An 18,750-nucleotide genomic window follows, 5' to 3' on the forward strand; every position below is an offset into this window, starting at 1 on the left:
TAAAACGATTTTCGCTGTCGATCTTATGGAAGCAGATAACGTCTTCCATAAAAAGGTTTTTCCAATTCCTCCATAACCATACACAAAGAAAACACCCCCTTCTTTTCATCAACTGCTTCCATTATTTCATTATACACATTGCGCTGCTTATCTGTTAATGAATTATAAAGTCGTTCAAACTCACCTGCCATAACTTGTGTAACTACATGGTTCTTCGATTGTGATGTTGTGACTCTCGGAAGAATGAGTTCTTGTTGGTAAAAAAACTTGCTGACATGCCCGATTACATATGTGATAAAATTAAAAATTAATGAAACATATAGTAAACGGTCCTGTTATATGTAATGACTGAATGTAAATAATGTAAAAGTAAATTGTTAGTAAAGAATCGAGGTAACCTATTGTTCCGTTTTGAGGTATGTTCTTGGATTTGATATCATCAAAGGTAGCAAATGACGATTCATAAAGGTGACCTTTAAACTCATCGGTAATACAAAGACGAGTTTCTGATGTGACACAGAGCTTGTGTGGGCTGTCAACAAAACGGTACGTTGACAGATTTGCACCAAGTGAAGGTTTTCGAACAATCAATGCCTGATTCTCACCTAGCCAAACATTATGTTTCGGTATGCAAGCTTTCCTTACATATGCTTGCATCCTGTCACCCTGTTACATTATTAATACGACAAGCAATGTTTGTTATTAAATATATAAAATGAGGAAGAAAAAAAATTTACTATAAACAATTGTATTTCTATAGAATAATACCATCTCATCTTGTAAAATCATTTCTATGGACCAATCCTCTCCGGTTTTATTGTTGTCCTTCAAACGCCATAGTCTGAGAATACAAACCTTCAGTACACAGTCATTGTTGGAAACATCCAAATCTTTGAACATTGATGCTTCCATGTTGCTGTGTCAAAAAATTAAGATTAAAGCAAAGATTAAAGATTCAATAACTCATATTTAACATTTGAAGAAAATTCAAAAACCTTGAGAATGACACAAATATGAATGTTCAGTAAGGAAGTGAGAAATATGAGATTTTCTTTATTCGGTTTTGTAGTATTGTAGATGAACATATTCTGTTACAAAATTTGAATTGTTAGATTAAAAGGAAAGGTGTAAATATAGTAGATTTAGGGAATACAATTAGGGATTTCAAAAATGTAATTGATAATTGATATTTACTTAATTTGGTAGGAATAACCGAATGTAATTAGGGATTGATTAATAACACAATAACAATAATAAGTCATAACTCATATCATACGAATTAAATTATATTATAATTCATGTTTACAAAATTAGTCACATTAAGTTGATTTTTGAATCAGTTACACACTAAAAATTGAATATTTAACAAATATCATAATTGCCCGAAATAAACATAGGAAACATATCAATATGATCAATATGAATCAATTAAATAAAATGGCCGATTCATGTTTACAAAATTATACAAACTAAGTTGAATTTGAATTCAAATTGAAATCCGTAAAAAGTTGTTAACTTATAGTAATGATATGAATTAATAAAAATCAATTACTGTTAATGAAATTTGGAAACAATTACACATTAAATAATTTAAAATACTAAGAAATACCATAATTTATTAGGAAACATATCAATTAACAATTACACATTACATTACACATCAAAAATATAAGAAATACCATAATATAAATTTGGAAACATTTAGACATTAAACATTAAACATTACACATTAAACATAGAAAGCATATCAATTAACATAGACAATTAACAATTCAACATAATAACCTAAGAATGTAAAATACTAACCTAGGTTAATAATCTAAAATATAGGTTAAAAAAAATTACATTAAAAATTAACCATTAACCATAGGAAACATATCAATATCAATTAAACATTAAACATAGTAAGCTAAGAATGTAAAATAATAACCTAGGTTAATATGTAAATATAATACTAACCATCGATGTGAAGATACTAACCTAAGAATGTAAAATACTAACCATGGATGTGAAGATCTGATTAACAATCGTCATGGATCTTCTGAAATCGTTTCCCGGATGGAATCAAATTAATCCTTATTATCAAATAACGGACAATTCGTTTTACCGTTGATGGCCCAATTTATAATCCGATATCCGGTGTCGATTTTATATGAAGAACCTAATGAAATAATTATCCGATTGATATCCAATAATGGCCGATTGAATGGAGGCTTTGGTTGATTAGGTTAAAAGGTTTAGTATGAAAGAGAGAGTGTATTTGGAATTGAAGATGAAAGAAAAGAAAATTGGAAACTGGGTTTTAGGTTAATGGTTACAATAACTATTTTAATTAAGTATTTTAATTATTAGTATTTTTGATTTATTTAATTGGTAAGAAAAATATAGAAGTGGAAGTTATATTTGGAAATTAAGGAAATCGTCCAATAGAAAGTAGCATGTGGAGGCAAACTAATTTGTTTTAATAGTATAGTAGGATTATTTAAAAATGTTTGTCAGAATAGGCTCGGGTCACATATCGAAACATGTTAGGGAAAATGCGAGTTCTGAGTAAAATGATTTTAGTTCAAACGCGCATTTAAGTTAACAAATATTTCTTTAATATAATTTTTTAATTGCCGTGTTTTAATTAAGGTAACCAATAAATATTCTTATTAATTAATGTTTTTATGTGTTTATAAAGATTCTTACAATACGTGTTTTAGTTAGGTTAACCAAGAATTAATTATTAAATAATGTATTTATGTTTCTATTGAAATTTCTACAATTTTCATGTTTGTATTTATGTAAACACAAATTAATTATTAGTTAATGTATTTTCGTTTTTTATACAATCCTATAAATTCGTATTTTAAACTTTTAATTAAGGTCGTCAAAACATATTTAAAGTTAATAAACATGAAGTATGATCTATAAGTTTATGAGTATAAGAGTGGATATGTAGCTATAAGGGAAGCAAATAACATTTTGTCTTTTTAAATTTTGATGATTGTCTACAGATTAAAGAATGGGCAAAGACACATGGTATCAATGATTCCAAAGCCAGAAGAGGTTATTTTAAATGTTTGTTTTTTAGTTTTAGTTTTACACTTTTTAACGTTTGTATCTTAATTTTTTTTTAATATTCATAAGACATTTAAACCTGATTAAATACGGAAATTAATCAATTAGCAACAAACTTTTAAAGCTTTCTATGCTCTTCAGTCTCAACAAACCTTTTCATTTTCTTATATTTGACCGAAATTAATGTTTAAAATAAACACACCATTTATTATTTCAAAAATAATAAAACTTTTCATATTTTTTGGAAGTTGACTAATTAACCAATTTGATTTTAAAATTTTTATAATTATGTCGAAATTATCTATTACAATACAACTATACTAAATAATTTTTTTGAACGCATAAATGTCAAGATTATTGTATACAATTAAAAAAAAGAATTATATAATAAAATTAATTTTAAATAAGGTAATGATGTTAAAGAGTTTGAAACATAATTTACTGCAGATTGCAGTCACTTTAAAAAAAGTTTAATTAGGGAATGCATTCTATGTAATAACATATAACAACTTATGTTAACCTTTCAAATGACGTGTGTTTGTTCGAAAATTTCAATATTTCCACCCGTGTCGTACACGGGTTAATAACCTAGTTAATAATATTTAAAACAAAGATAAACTTTAAAATGATAATGATAAGGCTTCACAACACTAACAATACTGCTAGTTCTAAAGTTACACTTAAAAAAGAAAGTTTTAGTTTATGCCATTTGGCAACAAAATTTGAATATCGTCATTCGGTCATTAACCGCAACTTTTTTTTTCCGGTAAAAGGGGCGAACCCGACAAAATTTTACTAACTACACAAAAACAAAAGACAAACCAAGGTTAGAAGTTAGCTTTCACCAAGACTAACAACCAAAACAAAAACAAGCCAACCTTCCTAACAAGCTAAAACATATAAAAGACAATTTGTTTTCCAATCAAAACATAAAAATAATCTAAGTGTAACTCAATCTTCATATCTTCTTGTTAAAGCTTCTAAAGACAGGGGTAGTCAGTAGTCACATAATCAAATATACCCATAGTGAGCATTGAACAAGCTAGACTACAAACAAGCCACAATTTCCGAGCCAAACCAGTACTTAGACGTAACCCAAACCATGTCCCAAATCCACCAACAAAACCAATGGAAAATCATTTACACATATAACCAGGTCTAAGATCAAACCATTGAACATTACCAGCCAATAATCACATAAGCAACATCAACCATTCTATGTATGGTCAACAACCTGCAATATATACAATGCAAATACGAGTACGGCAACTTTAGCTTCATATTCAAGCATAGGGTACGAAATAGTCCTTTTCAGCTTTCTCTAGCGTTTTCCAGATCATGCAATACAATGCGTATATTGAGTATTAAACATAGTGTCAAATATTCATCATGAGTTGTTTAAAAGCATGTAACTCTATTTAACAATATTTAGATACTCAAATCATCTCATTACATTATAGAATTCCTATACGCTTTGAAAGTTTGGTTTCATTATGCTTAACATGAGAGAGAGGACGTGCACGATGTAACATCACGTTGTTGTCCCCACACATCCCTTACAAAACATATGTGTAGGATGCCGGTTCATTGGGGAGGGGTACATCAAGGGCATACAACTCCCTTTCGCGTGTAAGCAGTCTTAAGATTGTGATACCATTCGATGAAGTTCGTGTTGTTTATTTTGTCGATTTAGAATTAATTGACCACAAATTAGAGGAATATTATGTGAGAGTTGGTACATAATAGTCTGAAGTTATCTACTATTGAAAGTTATAAGTTTTAGAACTTAATATATTAGATTCTATATAGTAATTAAATACCCTTGTTTAAAAAAAAACCTTAATTAACCAAAGGCAATAACCAAATTTTGCCATTCACATCAGTTAATATATTCAGCAGTGGACTTTTTGTCGACTTTTTGACTGTCATCCCTATCGAAGGGTTAGGCCAGCACATGTCAGCAGTGGAGTACCGAGTCATTCTTAAATATCGGTTAATGATCCCCCTGTTCCCAGTTGAAGAGCCCTGCCCGGTTTGCCGTAAGGCGTGTTTAGACAATTTTGGTGAACATGCGGTTCATTGCAAAGATCTCCCGGGATTTAAATATAGACATGATTTGGTCAGGGATGTCCTTTTTAATGTGTTAAAACGAGCGGGAATCTCGGCAAGAAAAGAGGCTCCTGTGAATTTTTTGTCGGATCCAAGTGAAGGAAGGTCTACTCTCCGACCAGCGGACATTCTTGTGTTTGGATGGGCTGGGGGGAAGCATGCTTGTGTGGACCTTATTGGGGTGTCCCCTCTTGTAGAGCGCAGGGACACCGGGTTTGTCGCTAGGCAGGCCGTGTTAAAGGCAGAAGCAGGAAAAATTGCTAAGCACGAGAAGGCGTGTGTGGAGAATCAACACGCCTTCATTCCTTTTGCTTTTGATACATTTGGGTCTCTTGCTCCCGATGCTATTGCGTTTTTAAAAAGAGTTCAGCGGGTCGTGCACAGTAACCCAACGACGCCAAAGAACGATAATTTTATTTTCAGTAGGATCGGTTTTGCCATTCAAAAGGGGGTGGCGGCGCAGCTTGTTGCCCGCTTACCTGCCTCTTTATTGTAATTGGATCCTTTTATTTAATTGAACTAATTTGTTGGTTTTAAAAAAAAATAAAAAAAAATTAGAACTTTGGCCCATTACAACCCAGTCTAGTTAATAACATTTTCGGATCAACACGTTTCATGTTATTTCTTACTAACTTTAGGTTAGTTATGCTTATCTTTGTTCATCTATGCTCAATTATGTTTGTGAGCCATTCGTTTATACTATTAACGAACAAACATGAACACGCTCATTTTCTAAACAAACGAACACAAAGGCCCTGTTCTGTTTAATTATTCATATTTGATTGTTTGTTCGGTTAAAGTTAAACAAACATACATGAAAATGCTCTGCCGCTGACAAGCCTAGCAACATTTGAATTGGAAATTAGTAAGAGATGAAAGAAATATACCAAATTTTTTGTGCCTCACTTTGTGGCCCAAACGGAACTCAAATTGGGTTTTTCAAAGGCTTGGGCCTTAATTGATGCAGCCAGTGAATCTGACACAGTCAAGCTGTTGACGAGTTAATCATGAGTTGACCGGTCGGATATGGCTTGAACGATGTGTTCCCGAGTTTTATTTTTTCTTTTGGTATCTTCTCTCTCTCTTCAATTTATTTTCCTTCCAAATCTTAGGCAAATCATTTGACCTTTGTCCTCCATTTTCGTGTTATGTAGAATATACAAACATACATAATACTTTAGATAATATTTTAGACGTGTTCGTTTATTTCAAACGTCGATTGATTACTGATTAGCTAGCGAATTTAGAAATTCTTCGAGCTAGAATGATTTTATAATATAAGTTGATCTTATATATATATATGTGGTATAGGTTCAACCCATTATGATTAAGAAGATATTGACGGTAGCCATAAGATTATGCTTGATAACTTCAAACAGTCCGTTGAGCTTGCGTGACAAATCAGTTTTACATGTTTTTGGGATGTAATACATGAAAAAATGTTTAATTCAAGTACAATGATTTTTACGAGCAATCTGGTGGTGTTTGCAAGACACTTTCGTCATACTTGTGATGTAGTTCCAACAATTTGTTGCTGGCCAAGGAAAATAGATTGAAACCACATAGAAATTTAGAGAGAATTAGCTTTTTATTATTGACACTTGTTTTCGTGATACTCACTTGTTTTATAATTGACATTGTTTTAAGCTTTGTATTGTCAGGTTATGGGCATTGAGTGTTGATTTAGAAGACATCAGCTATTTGGCAGTAGCAGTACTTGACATGTATGAACCTTGTTTTACATTAATTTGTCTTTTTTTTTAACGGCCAACGAATCCTCCGACTAAGTTATTGGCTAAATTCAGCGTTGAGATACACTCGCATTTCGATCCGGGGAAAACTCTCACCTAGGGCCAACGCCCATGAACACTAGCCCAAAGGCACGACAGTGCGGTAGGATATATAAAACTCGTTCAGTTCAAGGATCCAACCAGTGAACGTCACCTACTCGCCTAGTCCCGCATCATGTTTTTCATTGCCTTGTTAATTAAATTTCTTTTTCATTTTTGGTTTTTATTTTTTGTATTTATAAATGTACAGTACTGGGAAGGGAACTATATAATTACAGTTTAGAGTTGAGCCCCTTACCAACAACATAAATATATCAATCAATCAATCATGCCCAGTAAAATCCCACCGACAGCAAAGCTATAAGTAGGGTCTAGGGAGGGTGGGATGTAGGCACACCGTACCTCTATCCAAAGGAATAAAGAGGTGGCTTCCAGAGAGACCCTCGGCTCTAAGTACATGTGTATGAAGCAAAATAAAGGAAATCAAAGTTTAACAGTTATATAAAAACTACTACTAATTATAATAATATTAATAATAAGATCACAGTTTAACAGCTATATAAAAGCTAATAATAATTATAATAATAATAATAATAATAATAATAATATATGTAAGGGAAATACCATTATGGTATGTTGTTGATCAAAAGCTTAACACTAACTTCAATGATTTAGGAGTTGTTGATCAAAAGCTTTTTGTAATTGTTCCTCCACCTCCCTCAAGGTTGGACGTTCTTCTTCGTCATTCAAACATCGATAGGCGATGCTTGAATAAGTAGCAAAGGAATCTTTATTCATCTGTTTGAATAAATACGAAGGAATGATCCTATCTAACGTTTGATTTTGGTAATGTTCTCGGACCAGATTATGTAAACTTTGTGGATCAAAATGATTTCCACACAGAAGTGTCCACAATACGTCCCCAAGAGAGAAGACAGCAAATTTGTCTGTGAGATTACCGTTACTGAAGTTGTCTGGATGAATACATTCAGGTGCGCCAAATGCGGTAACAGAGTTAGACCGCATATTCGAAGGGAATATGCTTGAGATCAAACCGAAATCAAAAAGTTTAGGTTTTAGGTCCTTATCTAAAAAGATGTTTGAGCTGTCGAAAGGTCGGTTGATAATATGATAAATATCATCGCAATCGTGAAGGTACTTTATCCCTCTGGCAACATCCCTGCCAATCTTCACCCGTTCGAAAAAACTAAAGACTGTGCAACCCAAACGTTCGTCGAGAGTCTTGTTGCATTCATCCTTATAAACAAATATCTTCTCCCCGCCCTCATCACAATATCCAAGAAAAGGGGCAACACTTTCATGTTTACGGTCTGCACGATAAGCGATCTGTGTCATAAATTCAAGGTTCCCTAGCCCACGATCCAACCGCCTTAAGGTGATGGGACCGTGTTTTTTAGATATGCCTTTATAGAGCTTCCCATTCCCAGATCTACCACTTCCAATGATATTCTCGTGGGCAAATCCATTAGTTGACGATAGTATTTCTTGAAGAGGAATCTGCTGCAACTGTTTCACTTCTTCAATGGAAAGAGGCACGCGGTTACTCTGGAAACCAAAAAAAAAAACTAAATGTTCATTAAAAAAAATATTCTTAATGTTGTTGTTGTTGTTGTTCATTAAGAAAAACTGGTGTCTAAGCATTAATAACTGACTGAAGGAAGAAAGGCGACTAAACGCAAGCTTTAATTTTCAAAATCAATAAAACTTAATAATTCTCATGCAAACTGCAACAACTAATTACCTCTTGTAGATGAAAAACTTTTCGTAAGTGTTCGACGACTTGCTTCATCGATGGACGCTCTTCTGCGTTCTTCAAACATTGACCGGCAATGTGTGCAAATGCGTGTAACGAAGCTGGCTTCATCTGTTTTTGTAAGTAAGAAGGAATGATGCTATCTAATGTTCCCTTTTTGTAATGTTTTTGAGCCAAATTAATTAAAGATCGGCGATCATCCGTGTACGATGAATCAACTACGTGCCTTCCACACATAACTTCCAACAATACGACCCCAAAAGAGTAGACATCAGCTTTTTCAGTGAGATAACCATCGGCATAATATTCTGGAGCAATATATCGACGTGTGCCACAAACACTGGAGATAACATAACTAGACTGCGTATTGTCAAGGCCGACTCTTGACAACCCAAAATCAGAAATCTTAGCAGTCCATTTCTCATCCAAAAGGATGTTTGCGCTTTTGACATCACGATGGAAAATTCCACGTTGAGACCCATCGTTGTCATGAACGTGGCTTAACCCATGCGCAGCTCCTAGGCAAATCCGAAGTCGTTGGATCCAGGTAAGATCTTGGTTGTTTAAATGTCGGTCGAGACTCCCGTTGCTTTCGTACTTATAGACAAGTATCTTCTCGACGTCTTCATCACAGAATCCGCAAAGAGAGACTATATTTTCATGAACATATTTTGGAAGCAAAGCGATCTCCATATTGAACTGGTGGTCTCCCTGCCCGCGTCCATGATCCAACCGCTTTACAGCGATTTCACCATGTTCATCAGACACGCCTTTATAGACCTTCCCGAACCCACCTTCTGCAAGGAGGTTCTGGTCAGCAAATCCATTAGTTGCCAATGATATGTCTTCGAGAGGAATCTGCAAGTGCTTCATTTCTTCAATGGAAGGAGTGATCACAGATTTACACATGATAAAAATCTGGAAAAGGAAATTAAGCTTATTTATTAGGAATTGATATGGTTAATTATGGATACCGGAGATATGGAGCCCAAGTCTTTTTATAGGGAAATTGTGATTGAGGACAATGAGGTAAGCATGTTTTTTACATTCTAGACTTTATGTCTATGGATATAAATTGTTATCATATATCCACAAAAGAAATTTCTAGGAAATGACCTTAATATTATGTTCAGAGTAAACTGCGATTTTCGACCCTGTGGTTTGTCGAAATCTGCTGTTTTAGTCCAATAGTTTCAAATTTGTGATTTTTGTCCATATGGTTTCATTTCACTTGTAATTAAACACGACTCCACTAACCCCGTAAAGTATGGTCGTTAAACCCATCAGCGTGCACCTCACGTGACAGGCAGTTTTGTCATTTTTCTCCCCAAATAAACCTCAGCCTTAATTCGCAACCCCTCTCACGTGAGGGGCTGGGTTTTATTTGGGGAGAAAAGGACAAAAATGCCCCTCACGTGTGGTGCACGCTGGTGGGCTTAACGACCAGACTTAACGGGGTTAGTGGGGTCGGGTTAAATTGCAATTGAAATGAAACTACAGGGACGAAAATCGCAAATTTGAAACTATTTGACTAAAACCGCAGTTTTCGACAAACCACAGGGACGAAAACCGCAGTTTACTTTTATGTTTATTTCAACAATCATGTCCACACTTAAAGAACAGGAAAATAAAAACGGATTGTGTGGTCTAAGTCTTGTACAAATGGATGTTAACTAATTTACCTCATATACTTTCTTCACTAATTTTTTTTCTTTAAAATTGTAGAGTAAGAATTATTGTCTTATACACTTTAGGCAAGTTTTTACTATTAAAAGTTGTGTTAGCTAGTTTTTTAAATGGTTAGCTAGTATTTTATATTCATAGGTTTAGGTTAAAATATAAGGAGACACAAAAATGAAAAACCCTTCAAAAAAAATAATACAAAGTTAATAAAAAATCATAACTCAAAATACAAATAAAAACGAAAGAAAAAAACTTAAATGTTTTCTCCATCTTTCATGTTTTAAAAACACAAACACATACAATAAAAAAAGGATAATTGCATGTGTCTTTTTATTTTATCTTGTATTTTTTATTTATTTTCATCATTTGATTGTGCTTTTTTTCTTTTGTTTTTTTTCTCGATATTGTGGTATACTACTCAACATTGTGTCATATTTTGCTCGTCATTTTGTTATATTTTGCGATTTATTGTGTTTTTTGTTTATATTTGTCATTGTGTATTTTTTTCTCATCATTGTTTTTTTAGTGTTTTTTTATGCCATAAATCATTCACCCTTCTCATTTTTATTCCCTTTTATATTTTAGTCTAACCCTATATTCATAATAACTTGAAATGAACTCAGAAAACTTGTTCTATATAATTTATATAAAATAATATTTTACAAAATCTTAACTTTATTGAATGTTGTGATATATATATATTTGTGTTGTTTATAAAAAAATCCATTTTATGAGAACTATAATTGTAAAATACTAAACCACGTTTTAGTTATCGTGTTTGTTTTGCACTCTAGACTTTGAGGGTTTCTCTCCAAAGAGAAATTTGTCTAGCTTTAGAAGAAAAACGCGTTTTGTTTTGGACTTTTGGTTGCTCAATTATTTGATTTTAAGGGTTAAGCTGCTTCTTCAGCTAGGAACAATATGAATATAGGAACAATATGCTCTCCTAAAAAATGGTTTTAAAAAGACATTTTAGCCGTTATTCCTCATATTTAATCATCAAACTGTATATAATTATGTATAGAATACACAATAATATACATGTTTTTATGGTTTAATTGAAATCAGTTTGCTATATGCATTGTCTTTCTTGGTACTTGGCTTTTGGAAACATGATATAAACCTCTATTTATATAAAAATAAATATATTAAATAACTTAATACTATAATTTTCTAAAAGTTTCTTTTCTGACTCGTATATCTTTATAATTTTATATCAAATTACGAAAATATAAAACAAATTGTTGTATACTAACATTTTACAAGTATGATAACGGCAGAATTCAAACATTCTATTAGACAAGTGACACATTCTAAGCGAAATAATTAAGATGCCCGTGTAAATGAAACACATTCCCCGAAAGTTGAATTTCACATCTGTTTGGTTAATTTGCCAAATTCATGAATATTAAAAAAGTTCCGACATTCAACTTGATCTCCGAAAATAATAAGAAACCATCCACAAATGGAGTAGGAAATATATATACATTCTATTTATATAAAGCCATAACTGCAAGATCAAATCAACGGCCTCGATTACATATGTTCAAGCATCGTCTCCAGATCTCTCGTCCTGTGGATCATATGGCACCTCGTGTCGAGGTCTGTTGTACTTCTCACGCAGCTGCTTCACTGGAATAAAGTCTCCAGCTGAATCCACACCGTAGAATAAGAAGGAAGCATATGGATGATCAAACCTAGCCTACATCATGATAATCAAACTGCAAAAGTTAATAATAATAACAAAGTGGGCAATTTCGTCATATTCGGTTTTAAATTACACTTACCTTATCTGGTTCTTCTGGAGCCAGTAAATTTTCCTCCGGAACTAAGAAAATGCAAGAGACATGCGTCAATAAGCAAGGGTCATTTAGCAAACAATAATATTATTTTATAAAAAAGTTTGACAGAATAACTCATGGGCCCCACCAAAACATTACCAAGGTTCAGTTACCTACCATATGCTACCAATAGATTCGGGTCTTCACGTACATCAACCAAAACCTGATAATATGGTTGATCAGGACCACGAGTCAACTGGTCAACATGTGCATTTTCCATCCACGTGCTTGTTTCACAGCACACCGGATCCATTCCACATATAACAGCTCTATACCCTATGACCACACAAGACTAAACTTCAGAAAAATAAAGAGCAACAAGTTGACCTGTATACAAACCGAACGTCCAGTGAACTGTTCGTGAACCGGCTCGGCTGGAAGTACGTTTATATTCGTTTACGTTCATTCATTTAAAACCATTTATGTTCATACGTTTTCTTTCATTTATGTTGTTTGTTACATTTACGAAGTTCGTAGTTTACGTCCATTAATATATTCATTTAGAACTTTTTGGCTCATTACAACTTAGTCTAGTTTTAGTAACTTTTCAAGATCAACACGTTGCTCTTCACACTATTTTTAACTAATTTAGGTCAGTTATGTTTGTTCACCAATGCTCAGTCGTTTAAGTTTGTGAACTGTTTGTTCATACTGTTAACGAACGAACATAATGAACATGAACGTGTACATCTTCTGAACAAAAACGAACACGAAAACCTGGTTCGTTTTTTATCGTTTGTTCGGTTCGTTTACAATCCTAGAAACAAGATCCAATATGCCATAACATATATGCAACGTTTAAATTATAAATTAGCAAGAGATGAAAGACATATACCAAATTTTTTATGCCTCACTTTCTGGCCCAAACGAAACTCAAACTGGGCCTTTTCAAAGGCCTGCGCCTTTATTGACGCAGCCAATGAATCGGCCTCCAGTTTAGAAATTTGATCGCGGATCTCAGCTGCCAGTGAATAGTTTTCATTCTCTATTGCACTCTGCAGGTCTGCTCTGCAGAATACATCATATATTTATAATATTAAATCAGAGAAACAAAACCTAAGCTAAAATATAATAATATTACGCGTAAAACTCACCGTAAACGCAACAAGCTTATACCCTTATCTTGAGCTTCACTTTTTGAAGCTAATCCCCTTTTGGTCTCTAGCTGCTTAGTAACTTCAACTTCAACCTTACATAAATATAAGCATTTCAAAATTCAAACTAAGCTTATACTTATACAAGCAAACTCATAATACTGATTTATGTCATTGCCAATGCATATTTTTCATATTGAACATAGTCAAACTGTCGGAGTTAATCCTGAGTTCACGGGCCGGATATGGCTCGAAGGGTACGGTGGTCAATATGCATGAAGTTGAGATAAGGTTTGTTAAGAATATTAAGTCTTGGTTATTTTAGTATATTGGTATGTTATTTTAGAGATATCTAGTTTTGGGTTTATTTGTTTAAAAGTCGAGTATCTTTTTGTGAGCTGCGAGTTTCTTTGATTATCATATCAATAAACAAGAAAGAGACGTGGTTAGTGTTAACCACAAAACCGAGCGTGCAGTATTAAGCAACTCGCTAAACTATGTGTGGAGATATATAAATATATTCCAACCCACAGGAAGAAGAACCAGTAACAAGAACTCAATTAGATAATCAAACCTCATTGAGCTTGTTTCTCAGTTGTGTTGCAATCTCATACTCCTCCAAATTCAATGCATACTGCAAATAAGAGATAATATGGTATTAGTACTTGATAAACTTGATAAAAGTATCCATTTTTAAGCAGATCAAGCTGCTTAACGAACGCCTAATCTTTAATAAAAAACAATAATACGATTAATAAAAGGTATGTGAAAACTGAAAACCTGTACTCTTGTTGCCAAATCCAACTGGTAAAAGAATATGAGAATATCTTCATTCGCGCTCTCGCTACGCTCTGAGCTCGCATCAGAACGCTGATCACCTTCACCTCCTCCTCTAAAAAACCAACCGGCTTCAGCCCGTGTATTTCGTTGTCCAGATATTGAATACGAGTGGTTTTGTACACACTGGTGTGAAAGGAATCTTTTTTCAGTCCCGAATAATAGGTGGTCGTGGCTTCTCCTCTGTCTCAAATGCCTTCTTGAAGCATTTGCAGATCCACACACACTACTGTTTGTGGATGCTGTAATGGTGGTTACTGACATTCTGTTGTACGACAGATTAGAAGTTCTGTATACGACTATACACTACTGTTGTATGTATATGGATTACAAACCTGGTACCAAATAAATCTGTTATAATGTAAGTAATACACGTGTGCATGAAACCAAAAACAAAAAACTGAGACAAAAAAAACAACGGTTTGGTTTTATATTTTTCGTAAAAACCAAGCTTTCAGTTTGGTCTTGGTTTTGCGTGTAATAGAAACCGAAATTATAAATTTTTAATTTCTATTTTAAATTTTAAGTAATTTACAATAGTTTAATATATAGTTTAACCCAAACACGCTAGCCAAAATGTTAAATAATTAACTAATTGTTAACTAACAAAACAACTTAGACCCAAAATCATTATTTTTGGGCAAGTTTTAATTTCTGGCCCAAAATTTTCAAGCCTAAAAAGCAAAACCGAAACCAAACGTTTTCAAAACCTCAAAAGCCGACATTTCGGTTTTTGGTTCGGTTTTAACCTGACTACAGTACAATTGAAGTTAGATAATCTAGATGTGCTATAATGTGTACCTTTTGCAAATTGCTATGCATATACCATAAAACCTAATGTTTATTGATAAACTATTGAACTCCACAGCTTTATAGTTCATCAATCAACAATAGCTTAACTAACACAAATCTATTTATAACCTAAAAACTATTTACCTTAATCAAAAAATAGTTGTGAACATCGGTACCGGTGCCGTAAATACTGATACCGAAAATCTGGCAAAGTGAGTACGGAATACAACACGGAATCTATCGGTTCAGTACCGGTTTGGTACGGTGCATAGGTACTAGTTACAAAATGCTAGTCCCGGTACCGAAAATACCGATACCGAATCTATGTTAAATTGTTAATGGTACGGTATCAATACTCGGTACCAATTTTAAAAATTAAAATGAAAAGTAAAAGGAAGTATATCCGATGGGCATTGATCTACGATAATTTGATAAGTGAGGTAATGAGATTACTTACGAGGAAACTGGAAATTGAAGTGAATAATTCAGACCGCACGATTTGAAGTTGTTGGAACCCTAATTTGGTGCGTGTGTGTTTTGAGGCTCAGAATTCGACTGGTGTATGTGTGTTGAATATCAATGAATTTGGGGATTTCATTTTCGACGTGACGATAAATAAAATAGTAATATTTTTTGTAATATTTTTTTATTTTTGGTTAACAATACAGGGAGTGTTAAGGCATGAATTGTCAGCCCTATTTAAGATGGTTTATTTTCACCAGCACTTAATAACTTTTTAAAAAGTTAAATAAGTATTTTGAGATTGTTTATCTTGTGAGAGTATAAGTTAACAAGTCATTATAGTTTAACCGAAATCACTAAGTGGGGCGGAAAATATGGCGACAAGGGGCGATTTCTTGTCGCCCGGGGGCGACGGGTGCTTATCGCCTAGGATGTGTTGAAAATAATAATGAAAAATTAAAAAGAGATCGATTTTGGGCTACGACACCGCCCCTTGAGCTAGATATACATAGTCTAAATACTCAAAAAATCATAACATATTTTGTTAGCTTACATGAAGATTCTCTTAACTTTCCTGTCAGGTATTTGCTAAAATCGTCTAATAAATCTCATACCATAATATACGAAAAAATCTATATATAAAGGGTTTTACTGGGGGGAAATGTCGGATCAAGGGATTTTCAGATTGTTAACTAGTTGTATGACATGGGTTAAACGGATAGTAGATACATTGGTGGGTTGATCTTATAAAATATTTTTTATTGGTTATTCTTGTTTCAAACGGGTTGATATATTGATCGGTTTAACTAAACGGGGGTAAACAAGTTATAACCCGAACACAACACAATTAACTAAACAAGTTGAACATGTAAACCTTAACACGACTTGTTTATCAAACAGGTTAGAAGTGACATTAGAAGTGACAGCTCAAAACATGACTAGTTTCATCTCGCGTCTCGATAATTTGAGGGGTCAACACTCAAAGGTCAAAACAAAATCAATGCATCAACAAATTTCTTCTTCTTTGTAAATAAAATTTAGGAAATGTTTACAAAAATACGAAGGTTGTACAATTGTGGTGATATCTTCTAACTAAATCCATCTTCTAAAGAATCTAACATCATGCAAGTTTCAAACCGAGCACATGGTAACAAAAATGTCAATTAACAATGACGGCGCCTGAAGAAACACTAATTGACCCCGGGCAGATTACGGATAATCTGGGGGTTAAATAGATGTTTCCCACGAGGGGTTAGGTCCAGCAAAGATGGTTCTTCTGATGACCTGCAAAACAAACACCGTGAGCTCGTCACTGAGAAGGGGGGGTCCCTCCTTGGTGACCACCCTCCGGCGTGAGAATCAGACTAGATTGCTCTTGAATATAAGTGTATATTAAGAGATTGCTAGAGAAGATAAGATAATGAGATATCAGATAATGTAAGATAATGTAATGTGTCCATACCATTCCAATGTGTTGGAGTATTTATAGCCGAAGGTAGGTTTCCAAGCAGGTACAGCCGGCTGAATAGTATTCCTGTTCTGCCAACTGTGGGCTACGCACATGCCATGCTGGTAGTTGGTGGGTAGGCAGCGGCTGATAGTGACCAGGCCGGCTGTGTACTATTATTTTCCACAAACTGCAGGCTATGCACGTGCTACGACAAGTTGGTGAGTAGGCAGCGGCTAATAGTGACAGGGGTTGGTGAGTAGGCAGCGGCTGATAGTGACCAGGCCGGCTGTGTACTATTCCTTTGTCACAGTGAGCTGTCGCTGCTTTGGTCAAACCTTTTGTCCATACCTCGTCAGGTACAGTACAAAAGGTCCTCAGTAGCGTACGGACTGGCTCATTTGGGCGGGAGTATTCACGGCTTTGGGCGGGAGTGTTCCCGGCTTGCTCACTCCTTCTTCAGGTGACATTACTGAATTATTTAAGAGTTAAGTGCCTTGTGCGTGTAGCCTTGCTGCGCGGGTAGCCTTCCCTGATGGCTAGTATCCGTTACTGCGGGAACAGGCGGAGTACGTCGACCATTGGGAGGCTTTTCCTGCGGGGAACAACTTGCGTACTGCGCGTAAGGACGTCACGTCTCTGAGCATGGTGGGTCCTGCGGATCCAGTTGGTTTCTGCGCAGACGTCTCTCTTCAAGGTGGGTCTTGCGAGTTTAGCCTTTGCGCAGACGTCCCTGTTGAAGGTGAGTCTTGCGGTTTCAACTGCGCAGACGTCCCTCTTTGAGGTGAGTCTTGCGGGTCCAACTGGGCTCTGCTGGGACCTACCTCTTCAAGTCCCCCCAGTCCAATGTTCTTCTCATGAATTGTTAATAAGTGAGGTGAACTTTTGGACTTAAGCAAAGGGTTTTGAAAAGGGTTTAGTTTTAAGGTTTTCCATGGGGATTCTTCCCGCGGAAGTCCTAATGTCACATGCAGAAATTCCCGACTTTTCTGCTTGATCTTTGGGTATGATGCGGGTAGGTCTGTAACCTCCTCGCAAGTCAGGAGCGTTGAGTTCCACTTGTGTAGATTCTCCATGAGGTTTTGGTAGTTTTGAACATAGTGATCAATTATGTTTAAACAACCAATTCCATCTTGGAGCTTCAAACAATCTAGTTCTCGACGTTCCCGCTATGCGGGGATGTTATTCCCGTTTCCGCAAGCATGGCCCAGAAGATCCTTCTTGGTTTCAATTCCCTGCGGAGTGCTAGGTATGTGAAGGGTTTCGTCTTGACACTGTACCCGCACTCGTCTTATAGTTACTTTACTTCCAAGGTATTCCTGGCTTCAATTCCCTGCGGGTGCTAAGTATGTGAAAGGTTTTGCCTTGACACTGTACCCGCACCCGTCTTATAGTTACTTGGTTGCCGAGGTATTCTTGGCTTCAATTCCCTGCAGGTGCTAAGTATGTGAAGGGTTTTTCATTAACACTGTACTCGCACCTGTCTTATAGTTACTTGGTTGCCAAGGTAAGGGGTATAGTCCCGCTTACTTTTGAATCTTTTTGAAATTTGAAGAGTTGGTGAAAGGATAAGAACAGTCCAAACTGTTGAAACGTCGTCCGACGGTTTCTTCTGACAGTGTCAGGACGTGCAGGAAGTTATGGCGACGTGACAGTATATGGTCATTCCAGACGCTTTTTCAGGCGCGTGGGCTCGAGTTTTCGGGCGCGTGGCCGCGAAGTTTACGGCACGCGTCCTGTCAACAGTTGTTGCCAGCTTGCGTATTCAACGTGTCATAGTTTCATTGCACCTGCGCTTTCCTCTCTCTTCCGCATTAAATTCATCGCATTCATTGCGATGAGTATATAAAGGGAGGAG

At 35.1% G+C, this 18,750-nt stretch overlaps 2 protein-coding genes across 3 annotated transcripts; both read right to left on the reverse strand.

Moving 5' to 3' along the window:
- Nucleotides 1-7,625: 7,625 nt before the first annotated feature.
- LOC143612591 (putative receptor-like protein kinase At5g39000) lies at nucleotides 7,626-9,692 on the reverse strand. The gene is made up of 2 exons (XM_077086541.1): nucleotides 8,725-9,692; nucleotides 7,626-8,528 (listed from the first exon to the last, which is right to left on the reverse strand). The coding sequence occupies exons 1-2, from the start codon at nucleotides 9,643-9,645 to the stop codon at nucleotides 7,626-7,628; spliced, it is 1,824 nt and encodes a 607-aa protein (XP_076942656.1). The 5' UTR covers nucleotides 9,646-9,692.
- Nucleotides 9,693-11,772: 2,080 nt separating this feature from the next.
- LOC143612576 (clp protease adapter protein ClpF, chloroplastic-like) lies at nucleotides 11,773-15,589 on the reverse strand. 2 transcript variants are annotated; one of them, XM_077086528.1, is made up of 8 exons: nucleotides 15,441-15,589; nucleotides 14,135-14,456; nucleotides 13,929-13,988; nucleotides 13,355-13,449; nucleotides 13,096-13,268; nucleotides 12,378-12,536; nucleotides 12,207-12,247; nucleotides 11,773-12,121 (listed from the first exon to the last, which is right to left on the reverse strand). In XM_077086528.1, the coding sequence occupies exons 2-8, from the start codon at nucleotides 14,453-14,455 to the stop codon at nucleotides 11,966-11,968; spliced, it is 1,005 nt and encodes a 334-aa protein (XP_076942643.1). In that variant the 5' UTR covers nucleotide 14,456; nucleotides 15,441-15,589; the 3' UTR covers nucleotides 11,773-11,965. The 2 variants fall into 2 exon arrangements, with proteins under 2 accessions (XP_076942643.1, XP_076942642.1); XM_077086527.1 differs by lacking the exon at nucleotides 15,441-15,589 and having other exon boundaries at nucleotides 14,135-14,507.
- Nucleotides 15,590-18,750: the final 3,161 nt, after the last annotated feature.

This window comes from Bidens hawaiensis, unplaced genomic scaffold (genome assembly GCF_021521415.1).
Source record: "Bidens hawaiensis isolate Kalapana, Puna unplaced genomic scaffold, B.hawaiensis_p1.1 tig00035038_1, whole genome shotgun sequence".
NCBI classification, from domain to species: domain Eukaryota; kingdom Viridiplantae; phylum Streptophyta; class Magnoliopsida; order Asterales; family Asteraceae; genus Bidens; species Bidens hawaiensis.